Source organism: Hyperoodon ampullatus (genome assembly GCF_949752795.1).
Source record: "Hyperoodon ampullatus genome assembly, chromosome: 3".
Classification (NCBI taxonomy): Eukaryota; Metazoa; Chordata; class Mammalia; order Artiodactyla; family Ziphiidae; genus Hyperoodon; species Hyperoodon ampullatus.
In genome coordinates this window covers 116,189,988-116,211,472 of record NC_136916.1, presented here as the reverse complement: position 1 = coordinate 116,211,472, position 21,485 = coordinate 116,189,988, and the positions used below count along the sequence as shown (strand labels likewise).

The following is a 21,485-nucleotide window of genomic DNA, read 5'->3' as shown; positions in this document are numbered from 1 at the left end:
TTGTTTGTTTGTTTGTTTGTTTATTTATTAAAAAAAAAAGAATCTGCCTTCCAATGCAGGGGACGCAGGTTCGATCCCTGGTCAGGGAACTAAGATCCCACATGCCGCAGGGCAACTAAGCCTGCACACTCTAGAGCCCACACGCCACAACTAGGGAGCCCGCGCTCTGGAGCCTGCGCACCCCAACTAAAGATCCTGCATGCCACACCGAAGATCCCGCGTGCCACACCTAAGACCTGATGCAGCCAATTAAATAAATAAACGTTTTTAAAAAAGAAGAAGTTTAGAGTTGGACATGGATGAAAGGTGAACAAGTTCCAAATATGAAGTAATAGGAGAAAAACTCTTGATTTTAGCAAATTATCCTAGAACCACACCACTCATGGTAAAGATGAGGTTGACTTCTCCAAACTTAAATTTTGAGTTGAAACTTTGTAGGAATTGATCAATATTTCTGCTTTTATCCAGACCAACTTTAAAATTTGATACATAAAGTATCTAAGTTATCACTCCAAACTGGGGGGGAAACCTAAATGTTCAGCAGTTAGAAATGGCTAAGAATGTATTGGTTTAATACAGTGGATTTTTAAATATTAAATATATGGATTATTTACACAGAAAATATCATACAAAATTAGTCAAAAACAAACAAAAATGATTATTGTATAAATGTAATTTTGAGATAGTTTTAGAATTCAGGAAACTGTTGAAGCATTCTTGAGTACTTTATGGTGAAGCAATCCTTTGAATTGTTGTTTTCTTTATGGTAAATCTGATTAATTATATAGTTTTTTAAAGGATCAAGAAATAAAATATATGTTACTGCAAAATACACATAAAATTCTAATGGTTTTGACCTGGTCTTTAACAGTAATCATATGACATGTTAGACCTTATCTATATATGGTTTACTAATGTGTTATTATTATACCCTGTGTCTTTTTTTAATGAAGGCATCATCTCTTTCAACATATAAAATAGCAGAACAAGATTTTTCTTATTTTTTCCCTGATGATCCACCCACATTTATCTTCAGTCTGGCTAACAGAAGAAGAGGGAGACCTCCCAAACGAGTATCTGTTAGTCAGGTAAGTAGAGAATAGATAAAAACTACATTGTAGTTCTTAATAAAACTAACTAAAATTAAGAGTGGGATTTGGCTCCCTTCACCTCTGTAGCCTGTAAGAAGGAACACATTCCTTCACACACAAAAAAGGTGGGTACTGTATGTTAATAACTGCTTAGCAGTGAGGCTTGTAGAAGTTTCAAGTGTGAATTAGACATGATTCTCATGCCACAGGGATTTTATACTGAAGTGGAAGCAAGCCTATAAGCAATCACTAAAATGTAAAGCAGAATGAAATACAGGGAATAAATTATGGAATTGAAATGTAAAGATCATTTAAAAGATATGAGATAATGATATCACAATTAAGCAGGCTAGAGACCTTAATCTCCCAAGAAATAAAGTAAAAATAAACTTTTGACATGTTTAATATTGGCTACAAAAATGTCTCTGACATGTCTTTTCTCTGTCTCTTTCTTATTTGACATCAACACCATCTAGTTTACAAAGTACCCTGGAAGATTTTTGTTTGTTTGTTTTTCTAATGCATATTTTTAAGGCTCCTCTTATATATTACTGGTTGTTTTTCCTGGGAGGTTTTTGTACTAATTTGTAGAACTATAGGATTAACTCATATTCTGTATGTTACTATGATTAGAGTTAATAAATGTTCAGTTATACTTTAGAATTAAACCTTAGTATAAAGTCTAATTGAATTTTTTGTTTTTTATTTTTACTGTAAGAACAAAGCAGACCATCAGTTTACAACTTCAGTGGTTCTACAACTTTAGTTTTCTGGGTTTTTGTTTTTGGTTTGTTTTTTTTTTTAGGAGGACAGCATTGCTAATAAACAGACTGTTGCAGGTTATAGGAACAGAGCTACTAAAGAAAGAGACAAACTTTTGAAACAAGAAATGAAGTCACTGGGTGAGTTTTGATGTAAAGGATATACCAAAGATCTTGGCAAACAAAACAGGCTTAATAAATGTTAGTTCTCCAATTCCTTCACCTTCATTTGTTGTCTGCCTTCTTAACACCTTTTTTCTCCCCAAAAACTGTTAGTTATAGGAAAGAATATTTCTCTGTGCCCAGGCAGGGGGTGTTTCTAAAATGGCATATTTCTGTTTTTGTTTTTCTTAAGCATAGTTTTTTCCCTCAGATTATAATTAATTTCTTTACTAAATGAGACCTCTGTTTATCTCTTAAAACAGTATTTCAGGGTATAACATATGCCCTGTTAAACTGACCTAATGCTAGATTAAGCACAACTTGGCAGTTTCTAGGGCTTTCAAACTGTTTTGGGCCATTTTTGTTTGACTTCTACAGCCTTATAAAACATTGCTTCCCAAATGTGACTGTACACAGGAATCACTTACAAATCTTACTAAAATGAAGATTCTAAATTAGTAGGCCTGGGTGGGAGAAGAGATTCAGCATTTGCAACAAGGTGATACCTTGCTGCTGGTCTTAGGACCACACTTTGAATAGCAGGGCTTTCAGAGGCAGGTATATATGTTTGTCCCACGCAGTAGTTTGTCTTAAACACAGCCAACTTGCTCTTCCCATTTTAATCACTTGCTGACTCCCTCCAGGAATTTACAACCCCTGGGAGTCTCTCTAGATCTCATTTAACCTTAAGATAGTTCAGGGATTCTTTTGTTACATTAAAAAAATGTGTTATTTTCTGTCTGTGTACCTTTCTAAGTTTGACCTTCTCCACAGCTTTTGAAAAGGCTAAACTAAAAAGAGAAAAAGCAGATGCCCTAGAGGCAAAGAAAAAAGAAAAGGAAGATAAAGAGAAAAAGAAGGAAGAATTGAAGAAAATTGTTGAAGAAGAGAGACTGAAGAAGAAAGAAGAAAAAGAGAGGCTTAAAATAGAAAGAGAAAAGGTATACTCAAGTATATTAGTTAAGCCCTCCACAGATAGTTAATAGTACTTTATATATTTAAATTCATGGTTAATTTTTCAAATGCTTTTATCACTTTCATTAACATTTATAGTTGTGCATAGAGCACTGATAAACAGTACTTGTTTATCTCTCTTTTGCTGTGGAAGATTTAATGAATGATTTAAGGTTCAACATATATGCACGCCTTTACACCTCAAAGCCTCTTCTAAAGTACAATTCTAAAGTTGATTTTCTTCATTATTTAGACTTCCATATTTAGGGAAGACAATATATGTAAAAGTTTCAAAAGTAAAATACATCGTTAGAAAAGTACAGTAAAATGCATGATTAATAAGAATTAGTGCAGTGTTCTTATTCTCCTTAAAGAATAAGGTATCTGTGATAATAGGTATTTCAGCAAATCTTTGATTATAATCTTCAGCGGTGGATATTCCTTAGAGAATTCTATAGCTGGTTTCTTCTAAAGTCAGTCATTGTCATTGGTTTCCTGGGATATTCACAAGTAGCCTAGGTGTTACACATTGTGCTCATTTAAATTGCATGTGTTTTCTTGAATTATTTCATATAGCCCCTTGGGTGGGAGTAGGGAGTGTCTGATACATGTTTACTCCAGAAAAATGTAGAAAACAAGGAAAAAAAAAACACTTGTAATCTAAATGGTAACATTTAGAGATAGCATTAATACTTTGATTAATTTATTTCTAGTCTTCATTCTGGGCCTTAAAGAATAAGATCCAGTATTTATAATTTTGTATATATATTTTTTGTTTAACATTATAAACATCATCATGGTATTAAATAAACTAAATAAGTAAGGTGGAATTTTTAGTGACTGCATATAATCGTTAATCAAATAGATATAGGTAAACGTTTAAAAATTTTTGCTCATAAATAATGATACTTTGTTCAAATTTATGAACAAAAGTCTTTCCTCTTTTTGGATTGTGTCTCTGGATAAATTTGTAGAACTGAAATAATAGGTCAAGGGTAAGAACATTTAAAAAACTTTCGGTACGTGGTGGACATAGGTATTTGTTTGCCAGATGTACTTATGTATATTCACTTAGCAACAGTGAATGAAAATACCCATCTCATTACATCCTGCAAGAATTATTTGGGGGGAGGGGGAGCTTATTTCAGCAGACCGCTGGAAGCACAGTTAATAAGTTCTGTAGGGCCTCCCTGGTGGCGCAGTGGTTGAGAGTCCGCCTGCCGATGCAGGGGATACGGGTTCGTGCCCCGGTCTGGGAGGATCCCATATGCCGCGGAGTGGCTGGGCCCGTGAGCCATGGCTGCTGAGCCTGCGCGTCCGGAGCCTGTGCTCCGCAACGGGAGAGGCCACAGCGGTGAGAGGCCCGCGTACCACAAAAAAAAAAAAAAAAAAAAAAAAAAAAAAAAAAAAAAAAAATAAGTTCTGTAACTAGTTGTTTCATGTTAAATTTGATAAGTGTATATCTGTTTACTTTCAGTGATACTAAATTTCAAAGAAAGAATATTAACATATATTAAACATATATATTATTACATACATTAACATATATTTATTGGAAATAATTATAATAAAATATTTTGTTTACATTTTGCTTTATTAGAGACTTTTTAGGGTCAGTATTTATCTTGCAGTTTCAAATACCAGAAACAAGAAGTAAGGGTTTCAAAAGACCAAGTGAGCGAAAAGTTCACCAATTGTATACTGTCCCCTCTGTGTGTCTCTAGGCAGTTAGTCAGGTTTAAATGAATCTTGAAAACATGTATTACAAATATAAGGGGAGGTTTTATTTTAGGTACTCTAATAACTTCTTACCTCTTTAGTTAAGATCTAATTGATTTAAAGTAGAGGGAGAGCTGCTATAGACAGGGTTGGATTGAATTAATATTTATCCAGGAGCTGCTATGTGTTGAACATTTTTCGTCTTTGTAGCAGTTCTATCAGGCAGGCATTGTTTTCATCAGTGGTTTTAACACTTCAGTGTGCATCAGAATCACCAGAAGTGCTTATTAAAACATCAGTTGCTGGGTCCCAACCCCAGAGTTCATGGTTCAATAGGTCTAGGTAGGGCTCAAGTAATTGTATTTCTTACTAGTTCTGAGGTGATGCTGATGCTGCCTTATAAATTTCTTATAAGACTTTTTGTTAACCTTTTATTTTAGGAAAGAGAGAAATTGCGTGAAGAAAAGAAAAAGTATATGGAATACTTAAAACAGTGGAGTAAACCTAGAGAAGATATGGAATGTGATGATCTTAAGGTATGAGCATGTTCTATGATGTTTCACACACCTGTGTAACAGAGGAAATAGCCAGTTAAGCAAATGCTTATATTTAGAGTCCAAAGTAACATTGTTAGTATTTTATCACAAGCTTTGATAATGATTCTTATTCTGTGGAAATAGTTGGTCATCTGTGCTATCCTTGGTAGTCCAGTAACCACCGGGGCCAGGCATACATTTAGTTTGATTGCTAGACAAAGATTCTGCTCATCTCTAGAAATAACCAAAGTATCCAAACCAAACTCGTTCATCTCAGTTTATAAGGAACCATTTCTAAGTCAGTAGATGATGGATTAATTCTGTTCCATATCCCAAGGAAAACACTGCATTGAAGATCATATTGCCATGGCTAGTGCCTTGACCTCAGAATCTAGGTTAGGAGTCCTTCTTAACTAGGAAAGGTAGTCAGAAGTATGGTTCAGCCTAAAGTTATGTTCTTAGTTTGATGAAGGAAAAAGTCCCTAGAGACCGTGATTTAGTAAAGCTGGAATAAAGCCACAGCATCTATAATTTTTAAAGTTCCAAAGGGGATTATGATAAACATCCAGTGTTGAGAACCACATGAAATAATTCTTTACATGAAATTATTCTTTTAGGTAATGAGTATATCATATCTATCTTTTACAATTTCCTGTACTTGGTTCAAATAGTTATATAAATTGTTTAATCTTGCAGGAACTTCCAGAACCAACTCCAGTGAAAACTAGACTACCTCCTGAAATCTTTGGTGATGCTCTGATGGTTTTGGAGTTCCTTAATGCATTTGGGGAGCTTTTTGATCTTCAAGATGAGTTTCCTGAGGGAGTTACCCTAGGCAAGTGCTATTGCTGTGTTGTAGTTCATGCTAAAATTAGTGGCTTAAAGGAACAAGTTATTCTCTCTCAAAGTTCTGTGGAGTCACTGGACCCAGCTGTCCAGTCCTTTCTTGGGAGTCCTTCATGTGATTACAGTCAGACAGTGGCTGGGACTGGAGTCATCTGAAGGCTCACCTGGCTAGATGTTCAAGATGGCTTCTTCACACACGTGCCTGATGCCTCGGTGCTCCTCCACATGGCGTCCCACTCCATCAGAGTAGCCTGCACTACTTATGTGGCAGCTGAGTGCTCCAAGAGTCTGGAAGCAGAAACTGCCAGTTTTCTTAAAGGCCAGGCCTGGAACTAGCAAGCCTTACTTCTGCCATATTCCATTAGTTAGGCATGCTGGGATTCAAGGAGGCAAAGGAATAGACTCTACTTCTTGAGGGTGGCATGGTATGTAAGTGCAGGGATGGGAGAAATTGACAGCCGTATTTGGAGACAAGTTATTGCCTAACTTTAATTTATGATTCTGTTTTGCCCCTGCACTTACATACTATTACTTTTTATTTACATCATTTATAAGAGCTAAATTAGTATGAGAGGGCTTTGGATCCCATTTTAGATTTTTAGCTGACCAATAGCAAAATAATTTTCTTAAGATCCAAATAAAGATTCTCAAAGACAGAATTATAATGCCACTCTTATTTTATTAAGAGTAAATTCTTCAGGAGGGCTTTCACATTCCCTCAGTTTTTCTTTATGAGCTAGGTGAAGCATGAATCATTGTGCCTTACAGATCAAGAAGGTCTAAACAATGCTGGTTTAGGTAAGAAGTTTAGGTTAGATGAATTAGATAAGAAACATTTATGACTTGAACACAATTTTAGGATTACACCTAATGCTGATGATTACCTCTTATGTGCACTATTTGGTAAACAGTAATGTCCCACATAGCTCTTCAGAACAGTGGGACAACAATAACAAATCTTTGGCATTGTTATTCAAAGTAGAGTAAAATTATAATTTTTAATATATGCCTTAATTTGCGTCTCAAATTTAAACTTAGATGAAATACTGTATCGATCTACTGAGACTAATTTGGCTTTCTTTGAATGCAGTGATTTTGGCTTATGATTTTATTGTATTTTATTGTAATCATTATAAATTATTTTTGATTTTGGCTTGAATAATACTTGGCTCTACTTTGATAAATGGGCAGTTAAGAAAATAGTTACACAGGCTATTGTTGATTAAAATGTTTATTATTCCAATGGAGTTGTTTTTTCAGTACATGACCAGAACTTTAAATTCATTTTAAACATTTTATTCACAGAAGTGTTAGAGGAAGCTCTTGTAGGAAATGACAGTGAAGGCCCACTATGTGAATTGCTTTTTTTCTTCCTGACTGCCATCTTCCAGGCGATAGCTGAAGAAGAAGAGGAAGTAGCCAAAGAGCAAATAACTGATGCTGACACCAAAGGTCAGAATTCAGTGTTACTGCTTGCTGATAGTAGCTTTGTAGTGAAACTAATTTTTGATTAGTTAATTTTTAACTTTACTTGGCTTTTACAGTTATAAAATTACTTGATTTTTGAGTCATATACTAGCAACACATATCAGTTGTCTTAGAACAACTTTGTTTTAATGTATCCTGTTTCTGATGGCCTTAAAAATGCTGCAGCCCCCATCCCACCAATCTGTCTTGCTTTTTACTCCTTTAGATTTCTCCTGCTATTTAGGAGCATTACAGATTTAATTGACTAGTTTCTGTAATTCCAAGAAATTCTACTAAATAGCCCTAATTTTTTCCCCACCTAAGGAATTACTTCAATTGTTGTTATTAATACTTTAAATTGAAAATATTACCACTGATTTCATTTCCTATCTGACAATTTTTAGACCAGAGTTAAGTAAAATTTAGTTTTTAAATTTCACTAATTGGTTTGAACTAGAAATTTTGCTCTTTAAATTCTATACAGTTAAGTATCTAGAGTCAGCGTGTGGTACATATTAATGTAGGAATAATTCTTGGGGAAACCCTTTTTTATTTTTAATACAGAGTAGAGTATGTTCACTGTTTTATTTAGGATTTACCTCAATCAGGAATTGTTAAGCATTTATATTTAAAGGTTGATTCGACTTCCTGAATAATGCTCTCTGTGAATTTTGCCACATATGAGATGGGACTATTAAACAATACTTTAGTGTATTCCATAAAAATTTACAATAAGAGATAACTATTTGGAGATATCTTGATAGCAGAATCTTGGTAGAAAAAAAATGGGACATTCCTCCATTCAGATAGCATGGTTGGCCACAGATAATTTGAGCTAATTTCCTTTATGCCTGGTCGATGAAGCAATAGGATAATTATGAGTATGTAGCCAATGTCAGCTGCCTTTTGATTTTACAGGCTGAGTTCAAGCAAAATATATTCTCTAGCTTGAGTGCTAATCACCATAGGTCCCTTATCAAGGCCATTTTAGCAATGTGGTCCTCATTGTCACCTCAGATGATTTAGTCAATTAAATGAAACTCTACTAAAGGGAAGACAGAAGGGTACATCCATTTATAAAACATCTAAAGATTTTCTAATGACAAGTATGAGCACTAAAGATGGATTATCTAAGAGAGACAGTGTAACATATATTCATTCTTTTAGCCTTTAGGTTTTCTTAATGACCAGTAACATCACAGTGTTATTGACCAAATTCTGACCTTAATACAAGACATAAAGCTTTTTTTAATTCAGGATTTGAAGCGGGTGAATTTTGTAGTTTTGGAAATCCTGATGACAGACAGTGGAGTCAAAAGGAAATTGTATTGGAAAATCAGCTAAAATAAAGGAAACATATATGTAACTGTTGACGTTTATATTGCCATTATATTTTCTATTCATGATTTGTTTGATCTGCAAGTTTTATAGCTCTACTCCTATGCAGAACTGTCTATAAATATAAAGTCTACCTCTGAATAAGTATTGACCATTAAATAAAGGTTTTAATGCTCCTTTTGAAACTATTTAAATGTTAGGGAGGGAGAGAAAAAAATACTCCAGGAATTTCACCCTTCTCTCACTTGCATATTATTATTGGCCACATTTTAAATGGTTATTTCAGTTTCATTAAGGGCCCTAGGCTGTTCCCCCGGATATTTTTCATATGTTCTCCCATCTCAGTAACAAAAAAGCTCTTCCATAGTCTTCCTGAAAGCAACTGAATAATCAAATGGGATTGAATATTCTTTTACTTCCTCTTTAGCAGGTCTTATTATGTAAGGTGTTTCTTGCTATTTTTAGAAATTGGGAAATTGGGCAGAAGGTAAAAGCATGAATTTATCTTAGTGATGAAAAAACTGAGATTCAGTGAGGTTATTTACTGAAGATCACAAAGATAGTAAGTGACCACAAACCTAGTAAGACACTATATATATATGCGTTGTTTCATTTAATCCTCATACCACCCTTGTGAGGAAGATGTAATTATTTTCTGCCTTTTACATATAAAGAAACATAGTCTTAAGGAGTTTAACTTGCCCAAAGACTTTGGCTAATAAGAAAGTGACAGGATAAAAACTCAGGCACTCTGGCCTAGAGCCTCATAATGACTGTTATATTACCTTATTATTTGGCAAAGAAGTAATTATCTGTTTTCAGGAACATCTAATTTCTTTGGTCTTTGGTCTCCCTGTTTTTATATCAAATCTTGGAAATTTTGACCAGCAATTTTTTAACTCTTCTATTAAAAATATCAATTCCTCTCGTTAGTCTTACATCATGAACTTAAATGCCTTTCAAAGTACAGGAAACAGAGCATTCTCCTTATATAGAATAGTTTTGTGTATTTGCTGAGATGTTATTGTTTAGTGTTGAAATTGGGTGTACCTAATTCTAGATTATGATGGTGATAAATGTATCTGTTTCACATAGTCAAGCCATATACATACAGTTCAGCAATATTCTCTTGGTATGATGTACCTGAGTGACTGTCTCGGCAAATCCTAGAATGATATTTACAGTTTCTTGAGAGTGCAATTTGGTAGATAACTGAGTTAAAGAATACATATTTTAACATGTTAAACACAACTAAAAGTAAGCTGTCATTTTGTTGGTTGTCCATTTCCTAAGGCCTTTGTTCTAGGAAAATTATAACTTAGTATAGATAAAATAGGTTGAATTGCTGCAAAGGAAGAGAACCAGTACACTTATACAGCTCTGTAACTAGGACTGTTGTTAATTTTAGACTGCCTGTATTAATTTTAAGTTTGTTTGGCTTTATATGTAAAATGAAAATTGAAAAAGTTTTAGGTCTAGTATTTCCCTAGTGAGGAAGAATATAATGTCTGTCATTTTGACTAGATTCATGGCCTGGTAGGAATAACTTATGCATGTATGTAACATGTAGTCAGATAACTTCTCCTGTGTGGTAGTGTTTATGCTTTAAATGCCATGAAATTTTCAATGACTGTAATCAGACATAATCCCAGAGCCGCCTTTTTCCTTCAGTAAAGGACAGCACTTCTGTTCTCTAAGGTTCATTTTTTCAGCTTGTGAACTTTGGGGAGGGAATCATATAGTAGAAAGTTAAGGAACCACAGAACCAGGTTAGCCCAGTGATTTTCCAACTAATCCATGGAGCTCTACAAATTGTACAGGGATTCCTCTGTGCTACTGCAGCAGAGTTGGAAAAATGAATGGGCAGGATTGTCATCTCTATTCCCTACTTTAACAAGGGCATCTTTTATCTCTTTTATATTGTACTTCCAAGAAATACTTGAAGAATTTGAAAACTGCTGATCTAGACTTACCCCTGTAAGAAAAATGAAGCCAAATAAGTGACTGGTCTAAAGCCTACATAACTAGGAACTAGGGATTGGCAGAGTTAAGACTAGAATATACATTATCTGACTCTTAGTCTGAAGCTGTGTCTGCTTTACTTTGGTATAACAGAAGGGCTTTTTATCAGCTTAAAGTTTTTTCATAGGTGACACTTTAATTTTATTATCTATGTAAGGAATAATTATATATTCTAATGGTTTAAATACATTTGTGCCAGTAGATTTGCTCTTTAGTCCTATTTGTAGGCTAAGTTTTCAAAGCTAAAGGAATTTACTTAGAAAATACAGGGATGTCTTCCTGTTGTTTCATGGATCGGTGAGTTTTCAAAATAAAAACAAGCAATTTAAATGAAGAGGATAAATCTCTGGTTAAGTGACAGCAGTACTGTCTTTAAGTTCTTTTAGCTCTTTTTCTGTGCTGGTTTTGTGATGATTACAACTTATACTTTGTTATGATTCAATCTTAAAATATTTATATAAGATTTGGGTATCTTCAAATAGATTCTGATTTTCAAAGTAGACTTTTCTAAAGTTATGTTGAGCAAGGAGATTTGTTTTTCATTCTAAAGTGTATTTTACCTTTTTTTTTTGGAATGTGTATGTGCACCTTGTTGGTAACTTGGAAATTGTCTTCTCTCTGTTAAGTAAGGGAAAAATTAGTGTGTAGTGCATGTCTTAGGATTTATAGTTTTAGTTGGATACTAGGCAGAATGTGAAGGATGCTTGTTGTACCTAGCGTTGATTCTTTTGAGGTTCCTGAATGTTAAGCTGTTTGCTGTTTCTTTCATCATTTTAAAAAGGCATTATTCCCAAATATTCAAGATTTGATTTGCACTAGAATAAAGTATTTATTTCCTTAAAGATTTAACGGAGGCTTTGGATGAAGATGCAGACCCCACAAAATCTGCACTGTCTGCAGTTGCATCTTTGGCAGCTGCATGGCCGCAGTTGCACCAGGGTATGTGTAGGTTTTATTTTTTTTGTTTGCTTTTTTATTTTTATAAAGGTATATTTTACATTGCTGAGGACTTATTGTTTATATTCTAAATGACTATATCATTTTTAACAATTATAGGCTGCAGTTTGAAAAGCTTGGATCTTGATAGCTGCACACTTTCTGAAATCCTCAGACTACACATCTTAGCTTCAGGTGCTGATGTAACATCAGCAAATGCAAAGTACAGGTATCAAAAACGAGGAGGATTTGATGCTACAGATGATGCCTGTATGGAGCTTCGTTTGAGCAACCCCAGTCTAGTGAAGAAACTGTCAAGCACTTCAGTGTATGATTTGACACCAGGTAAACTTCACAAGTTAGAATTTGTATAACCTGCCTACTTCCCACCCTCTTATCCTCTTACGCCCAGAAAACTTGGTAGCTGATGAGAAAATTTTAGGTGATATTCAGTTTTAAAAGAGAAGGAGAGTGATTTCCCTGGTGACGCAGTGGTTAAGAATCCACCTGCCAATGCAGGGGACATGGGTTCGAGCCCTGATCCGAGAAGATCCCACGTGCTGCAGAGCAACAAAGCCTGTGCGCCACAACTACTGAGCCCGCGTGCCACAACTACTGAAGCCTGCGCACCTAGAGCCCGTACTCCACAACAAGAGAAGCCACCCCAATGAGAAGCCCACGCACCACAACAAAGAGTAGCTCCCGCTCGCCGCAACTAGAGAAAGCCCACGCACAGCAACAAAGACCCAACACAGCCAAAAATAAATAGATAAATTTATTTTTAAAAAAAGAGGTGAGGGCTTCCCTGGTGGCGCAGTGGTTGAGAGTCCGCCTGCTGATGCAGGGGACACGGGTTCGTGCCCCAGTCCGGGAGGATCCCACATGCCGCGGAGCGGCTGGGCCCGTGAGCCATGGCTGTGGGGCCTGCACGTCCGGAGCCTGTGCTCTGCAATGGGAGAGGCCACAAAAGTGAGAGGCCCATGTGCCACAAAAGTGAGAGGCACGCCTACCGCAAAAAAAAAAAAAAAAAAAAAAAGAGGAGAGAAAGCAGTCTTTAAAAAAAAATTGTTGGAATACAGTGATGTAAATTAACTACTGTTGTTATTCATATTAGCTTTAATTATTTATGATTTTTTCTTTTTCTATTTGGATTTTCTATTACTTTAAAAATTTATGGGGACTTCCCTGGCAGTCCAGTGGTTAGGGCTCCGCTCTTCCACTGCGGGGGTCGTGGGTTCAATCCCTGGTTGGGGACGAGGATCCCACATGCTGCATGGTGAGGCCAAAAAAAAAAAACCAAACAAATTGTGGTTAGTTTATTACATCTACTAAGTTTAGAAGGATAAGTGAGAAGTAGCTAGCTTTCACTTTTACTTATTAGTATATCAGAAATTTAAGCTGTAGCTGCAAAATTCTAATATTCACTTGAGTGTTTGTGCCTCAATTTTACATATGAGGCACAATATGTAAAAATAAGATGAAGTTATTTTTCCCTTCCTTTTCTAAATAAAAAATTATAATGTACAAATATATAGAATTGAATTTAATATGCTTAATTAAGAGAACATATAATAAGAGTACCTAATTCCTAAGATTCATATAGTTAAAAAATTTTTTTTATTGAGATATAGTTGATCTAACATTCATATAATTTTTATAATTTATAGTAGTGTTTTTGTGCAGTCTTTTCAGAGTAGCAATTTGTGTATTGCCTTTTTTTAAAATTCATGTGGTTATAACTTAGTTTTGATTTGAACGTCATACATGAGCCTGAAAATTAAAACTTGAAAATTAATTCTTTGCAATTAGAAAATTTTTCATGTCTATTTAATTAGTATATAAGGTAGTAATTAGTATTTGAAATGCCTTGTCTATCACATAACTGTTAATTGGATTCAAAGTTGCTTTTTTTCCATACATGCCACTGGCATGTTTGATCTTAAGAAACTTTTCCCTGGTCTTTATTAAACATTTTCACATTGAGCCACAAATTAAAATTTTTCTTGTCATTGATAATCCAGAAGTTATTTACCAATTTTTGACAGGAGAAAAAATGAAGATACTTCATGCTCTCTGTGGGAAACTACTGACCCTAGTTTCTACTAGGGATTTCATTGAAGATTATGTTGACATATTACGGCAGGCAAAGCAGGAGTTTCGGGAGTTAAAAGCAGAACAACATCGAAAAGAGAGGGAAGAAGCAGCTGCTAGGTAAGAAATAATTATAGTCAGTTGTGCTAATGAAAGCTGTTTATTTCTTTGCATCTGAAACCATGTTGGGCTGCAGTGTGGCACTGGCTCACACTGAGAGGTTATGAATAGATTAACTGCTTTATGGTTTTGTGATAACATTTGGAGCATTTTCTATAATTTTATGATTAAAGACAAGATACTAAAAGTTAAAAGTATCAGATAGACTATAATATTTTATTTTAACTTTCAGAATTCGTAAAAGGAAAGAAGAAAAACTTAAGGAGCAAGAACAAAAAATGAAGGAGAAACAAGAAAAACTAAAGGAAGATGAGCAAAGAAATTCAGTTGCAGATATATCTGTTGGGTATGGTTTGAATTACACTGCTTATCTGGATCACATAAAGAATAAAAATCAGTACCTTAAACTCTAAAATGCTTTCAAGATTTATAGAAAACATATAATAGTGTCAGCAAGCCTATGAAATTTACATAGACAGTCCTCAGATATACATGTGTTATGTTTAAAAAGAAAAAAAAAGCACTTCCAGGGAATCTAGAACTCATTTTCTCATAGAATTAATGTTATAAATTATAATTCCCAGAAAACTTTCAATAGGCTATTGTTAACCAGTTTCTAGCATTACTAGTAGGATCTCTCCACTCCACCATCATCATCACAGTTGTACACTGTGTTTACAGAGCTCCTTCAAGCCTTTTGAGGAATAGAGATGAGATTGGAACTTTTGGTAGAAGGTGTAAGGAGAGCATGTCAGCACCTTAAATAATTTAATGACTGCCTAAGCATTTCATTGCATTTCAGCATATTAGGGATGAAGATTGGCTGTGAAGACAAGTCAGAATTTTTCCCATACTGTAGATGGCAAATCATATTCAAATTTAGCAGAAATAACCATTTTTAAATAAAATCTGCCAAGGAAGTTCTAAAAATCTCAGTATTCCAAATTTAGTTTATTGACTTTTGATTATACTTTCATGTAAAAATACCTATTACATCTTAAGATCATAGGTCACAAACTTGCATCAGTTGTATTTTATATGGCCATCAGTAATACTTTAAGGAATTTATTTGGATACCTTAAGAAAGTTAATAGATATGACACCTAAAGTACAAGCAACCAAAGAAAAAATAGATAGACTTCACCAAATTTGAAAACTTTTGTGCTTCAAAGAACACTATCAAGAAAGTAAAAATAGCAACCCAGAGAATGGGAGAAAATTTTTGCAAATCATATATCTGATGATGGTCTGACGTCCAGAATATATAAAGAGCTCATACAACTCGACAGTAAAAAGACAGCCCAATTTTAAAAATGGGCAAAGGATTTTAATGGACATTTCTCCAAAGAAGATATACATGAAGCACATAAAAAGATGCTCAACATCATTAGTCATTAGGGAAACGTATATCAAAACCACAATGAGATACTACTTCACGCTTACTAGGATGGCTGTAATTCAACTGAGGGACAGTAACATATGTTGGTGAGAATATGAAAGAATTAGAACTCTCATACATTGCTCACAGGGATGTGTAAAATGGTGTGGCTGCTTTGGATAAGTTTGGCAGTTCATCAAACAATTTAAACCATATGTTACCATGTGACCAGCAGTTCCACTCCTAGGTATATACCCAAGAGAATTAAGAACATACATTCACTTAAAAATGTATACACAAAAGTTCATAGCAGTGTTATTCTTAATAGCCAAAAAATGGTAACAACCCAAATGTCTATCAGTTGATGAATAGATAAACAAAATGATATATTCTTTCTGTGGTATATCCATATAGCAGAATGTTATTCAGCAATAAAAGGAATTCTGATACATGCTACAACATGGATGAACACATTATGCTAAGTGAAAGAAGCTAGTCACAAAAGGCCATGTATTATATGATTCCATTTATAGGAAAAGTCCAGAATAGGCAAATCCATAGCAGAAAGTAGATGAGTGGTTACCAGGGGCATTGGGGGAAGAGGAAATGAAAATGGCTATGTGGTTTTTCTTTTGGGATGGTGAAAATGTTCTGGAATTAGATAGAGGCAATGATAATATAACCTTGTTAATATTACTAAAAACCACTGAACTGTACACTTTAAAATGGTGATTTTTATGGTACGTGAATTATATCTCATTTTTTTTACATTTTGTAAACTTTTTCCAATTATATTGAGATGTAATTGACATAAAATATTGTATTCATTTAAGGTGTACAAAACAATGATTTGATAAATGCATATATTGTGAAATGATTACCATAATTTCATTAATATTCATCACCTCACATAGTTACAGATTTTTTTTCCTTGTGATATCTCAAATTATTAAAAAGGGAAAATAGGCATGTTACAGATCCCACCACTTCATATTTTTTGTACTCATCTAGCCTCACTCGTTTACATTATCTCTCTGGTTCCTGAATACATTTGAGTTTACAAAACTGTCTTTGAATGTAGAACATAAATGGTAGAATTAACTCAGGTTTCATACAACTTTAGTTTTGATTTGGACAATATAGTGGATTAGATAAAATATATTGTGTTCATTCTTCCTACTTATTATATCTGAAGTTTGTCTGCTTCTCTCCTCCACTGTTTGTCTATTTATCTCCTTTATACTCTGAGCCACCGTCACCTCCCAGCCAGCTACCTGGACTATTACAATGACCTCTTTACTGGTCTCCCCTCATCTACTTTCTCTCTCAGATGATTTTCCACATAGCAGCGAAAGTGCCTTCTAATCATGTCATTTCCCTTTCCTAAACTCGTCCACTTTTTTCCCATTACTTTTTTTTTCCCATTGCTTTTTGAATGATGCCTTACAAGGCCCAGTATGACCTAGCCCTGCTTTTTCTCATTCATATCTTGAATTACTTCTTTTTTGTTTACACCTTCTCAAAATTATAAGCTCCTTCCTTTTCCCTTGAGCTCAGTGCCTTAGGATGTTATCCCCTTTGCTAGAAATGAAGATTTCTTCTTACCTGCCCCCTTACCCCTCCACAGTCTCCATAGTCTCGCCGTTTAAATGTCACTTCTTTAAGCAAGCCTCTCTTGATCCCTGAGACTAGATTTGGTTCTCCTGGAAACGCTTCCATAGCATTTTGAACTTCTCCTTTTTTAGTATTTATTACATATTTTAATTTTACAATGATTTATATAATTATCTGTTTTCTCTGCAAGACTGTAAACTCTGTGTTATCTCGTTCACTACTTCCTAAGCATAATGCCTGGCACTTCATACACAGGCAATAAATATTTCATGAATGGAATTATATATTCATTAATGAATATAATTTTTGTTTTCATCCTTAAGGGAAGAAGAAAGGGAAGATTTTGATACTAGCACTGAGAGCAAAGAAATAGAGCAAAAGGAACAAGATCAAGACACAGTTACTGAGGATGAAGATGACCCAGGATCACATAAAAGAAGTAGAAGGGGTAATACAGAATTTCTTAAGGGCATTCTTGCTTGTTTTTAATTGATAAGGCATTTTATTAATTCACTATTCTGAAATATATATTAGATTGCTTCCGTTTGAGATTCCAAGGTGTGTTTGTTGAGTTTTCATATTTACTACTTTATATTGACCAAATAGAAATTTTTATTCTATAACATACTCATTCGACATGCATTGAATGCCTCTTAGTTGCTAGAGGTACAAGAGATCAGTAATGCTTGTAATTGGTGTCATATTGATGGGAATGGATATCTCTGCTGCCTTAAAATAATTTCATAAATTGCTGAATCAAAGGAAATACATTTTTTTGAAAGCTTGGTACAAATTACTTCTGAGGATCTCTAACCGTCTTCATTTGATAAATATTAAAGGAGATCCTTAAGTTTATTCTGTGCCTCTAATTTGGCTGGTATCTTTTTTTTTTTGCTTTATTTTCTAAATGGTTATTGTAAGTAGACAGAAAATCTCTTGTATAATGGAGGCTGTACTGTCTGATTACAATGCAATTGATTTAGAAATCCAAAGCAAATAAACCTCATATTATTAGAGTTTAAAACAAACTTCCAAGTAATGGGTCAAAGGAGAAACCCTAATGGAAATTAGAAAATATTTAAAACCAATTAATACTGCATATTAACACTTGTTGGATACAGTCCCTCCACTTAAAGGAAAATTTATATAGCTTTAATACAAATTAGGAAAGAAGAAAGGCAAATTGAGCTAGGCATTCATTTAAGAAGTCAGAGGTAGAAACTGGAATAATCTCCCCAAATATAAGGAAACAGTAGATATGAGTAGAAATTAATAGAAGATAAAACTGCAGTAGAGAAGAACAACAAAGCCAAAAGTTTGTTCTTTGAAAAAGACACAAACTGGATAAACCTTTGTTGAAATTGATTTGGGGGGGGTCACAATAAAAAATTAGGACTAGAAATGGAAGCAACATAACTACAGATGGAGCAGAAATTTAAAGATAAGGGGATAACATAACAATTTTATAGCAGTAAATTTGAAAATAGAGGCCAAAAAGGAGCAAAATCCTAGAAAAGTGCAAATTATAAAAATGGATTAAAGAAAAAATTAAAAATGTGAATCATCCTAAACCATTAAAGATCTTGAATTCGTATTAAAAGCCTTCCTATAAGGAAAACATCAGTCCTAGGCAACTTTATGGTGAATTCTGCCAAATTTTAAAGAAACAGATAATTCCAATCTTACACAAACTCTTTCAGGCAAAAGAAGTAGAAGAAACACTCCCCAACTATTTAAGCAATATGACAATGACTGAAACAAGAGAAGAGTCTAATTCTTCAACACAGCATAAAAGTCTAGGCAGGTCACCAGGAATCCAGGCTCCTTCTGTCTTGTTGGTACTGTCATCCTTAGGGTTTTGCTGCCATCCTCATGTTCCAAAATGATTTATCACCTTGTCTCCATTCTACCTAGTTGAAAGAGGGAAAGAAGAAAAAGAGGCATAACCCAGAGGTTACATATAATGCTTCTGCTCCCATGTCTTTGACCAGTAGTTTCTAATGTAGCCATGTTTACTAGGGAAAGAGGGTCTGGGAAATGTTGTCCTTCTTTTGGATTGCTAGGTGCCTAATAATTAAGGGTTCTGTTACCTTAAAGCAAAGGTTAGTAAGCTATAGCCCATTGGCCAAATCTGCCCTGCCCCCTGTTTTAATATTACCCATGAGCTAAAAAGAGTTTTTACAGTTTTAAATAGTTGAAAAAATTTTATGAAGAATGATATTTTATGACATGAAAATTACATGAAATTCAGACTCAGTGACCATAAATAAAGTTTTATTGAATATAGCCATGCTCATTCATTTACATATTGTCTATGGCTGCTTTCATGCTACAGTGGCAGAGTTGAGTAGCTGTGACAAAAACCATATGACCCACACAGCCTAAAATATTTACTAGCTAGCCCTTTACAAAAGTAGTTTGCTAACTCCTGCCTTAGAGGAAGGACTGAATGTATGTTGCAAAATAACTAACAGACTGTGCCCACACTCTCCACTATGGAGATGGAGGATTTTTGTGTGTCCCTTTATATTTAAGTGTGTCAGTTTCTTATTAATATAGTATATTAGTCTATTCATGCTGCCATAACAAAATATTACAGACTGGGTGGCTTAAACAACAAATTTATTTCATCAAAGTTCTGGAGGCTGGAAGTACGATCAAGGTGCCAGCAGGGTTGATTTCTGGTGAGGCCTCTCTCAGCTGGTGATAGCACCTTCTCACTGTGTCCTCACATGACCTTTCCTCTGTGCCCACAAGTGGAGAGGGAGCTCTGGTCTCTTCCTTAAAGACACCAGTCCTGTCGGATTAGGGCCCTGCCCTTATGATCTCATTTAACCTTAATCACCTCGTTAAAGGTCCTGTCTCCAAATTCAGTCACATTGGGGTTTAGAACTTCAGCCTATGAATTGGGGGTATGGGGGGTGGCGCATACAGTTTAGTCTAAAACGTATAGTAACTTGGGGTAGCTTGTATCATATTTTTCTAATGAAAATTTAAAGTATGATGATGGTGATCAAAGGTTGTTTCGATTATAGGGAAAAAGGGACAAAATGGATTTAAAGAATGTACAAGGCAAGAAGAGGTCAACTGTGTAACAAGAGAGCCTCTTACTGCTGATGAGGAAGAAGCTTTAAAACAGGAACACCAACGAAAAGAGAAAGAGCTCTTAGAAAAAATCCAAAGTGCCATAGCATGTACCAATATCTTTCCCTTGGGCCGCGACCGCATGTATAGGCGGTATTGGATTTTCCCTTCTATTCCTGGATTGTTTATTGAAGAGGATTATTCTGGTCTCACTGAAGACATGCTGTTGCCTAGACCTTCATCATGTCAGGATAATGTACAGCCTCAAGATCCTCAGGTATCCACTAAAACTGGGGATTCTTTGATGTCTGAATCTACCTCCAGCGTTGACCAAGGTCCGTGTGATGATTCTATGCAGCTGCCAAAACCAGTGCATAAGCCAAATCGGTGGTGCTTTTACAGTTCTTGTGAACAGCTGGACCAGCTTATTGAAGCTCTTAATTCTAGAGGACATAGAGAAAGTGCCTTAAAAGAAACTTTGTTGCAAGAGAAACGCAGAATATGTGCACAGCTAGCCCGTTTTTCTGAAGAGAAGTTTCATTTTTCAGGTAAATTTTCAATGGAACCTATTTCCTTTATTTTTCTTTTCCAATAATCTCTGGCTCAGGATTAAACATTTTTCAAACTATTAGAGCTGTGTTTAAAACAACTTCTCTTTCATTTGGACTATGCTCTCAGTTCCTAAGTTAGGGAAAGTTTGCCAGTTAGAGAAATAAGGTTTTCTAGATTCCACTGGCTTCCATTTGGATTATGAGAAACACAGCTGACAATGTGAGAAGTTATGTACTCTTCCTGATCTCATTCCTTGATCAGTAGATTGAATACCTGAGGCACTAAGGTTACCAGCGGTTTTTGAGATCTAATAGTGAGTGAGTTCGCTCACTAAAGGTTTTGGCTGAGGGTCCAGGGAAAGGTTCCATTAGTGATCACGCCTTTGAAGATGGGCTGCAAGGACAGATCAGGTAGCAATATTTCTTATTTGATGGCTGGTCTATTGATGACAGATAAGAGAAAGCAGTAAGGCATTTTTAGGTGTAAATGAAATTCTCTAGATAGAGAACTCTTAAATTTAGGGTCATATTATTACCATGACTACTTTAATTCTCTTCAGGATTAAAAACTGTTGATCACAATTCTTTAACAGCTTTAAAGCTGAGATTTTAATTCATAACACTGTACAATTCACCCATTTAAAGTGTACAATTCAGTGGTTTTTTTGTATATTCTTAGATATGTGCAATCATCACACAGTCAATTTTAGAACATTTTCATCATCTCAGAAAGAAATCCCATACCCTTTAGCTGCCACCCCCGTAGACCTAAGCAACCACAAATCTATTTTCTGTCACTGTAAATTTCCTTGTTT

General features: G+C 34.9%; 1 protein-coding gene across 1 annotated transcript in view; it reads left to right on the top strand.

The window, feature by feature from the left end:
* BAZ1A (bromodomain adjacent to zinc finger domain 1A) overlaps positions 1-21,485 on the top strand; it is a 95,689-nt gene that overhangs the window by 47,982 nt on the left and 26,222 nt on the right. The window contains exons 6-16 of the mRNA XM_079701198.1: positions 954-1,088; positions 1,897-1,993; positions 2,789-2,955; positions 5,128-5,223; positions 5,920-6,058; positions 7,375-7,521; positions 11,953-12,177; positions 13,878-14,043; positions 14,276-14,389; positions 17,359-17,483; positions 20,071-20,667. Of these exons, the coding sequence (XP_079557324.1) occupies positions 954-1,088; positions 1,897-1,993; positions 2,789-2,955; positions 5,128-5,223; positions 5,920-6,058; positions 7,375-7,521; positions 11,953-12,177; positions 13,878-14,043; positions 14,276-14,389; positions 17,359-17,483; positions 20,071-20,667 (2,008 nt within the window). The remainder of the gene's footprint in view (positions 1-953; positions 1,089-1,896; positions 1,994-2,788; positions 2,956-5,127; positions 5,224-5,919; positions 6,059-7,374; positions 7,522-11,952; positions 12,178-13,877; positions 14,044-14,275; positions 14,390-17,358; positions 17,484-20,070; positions 20,668-21,485) is intronic.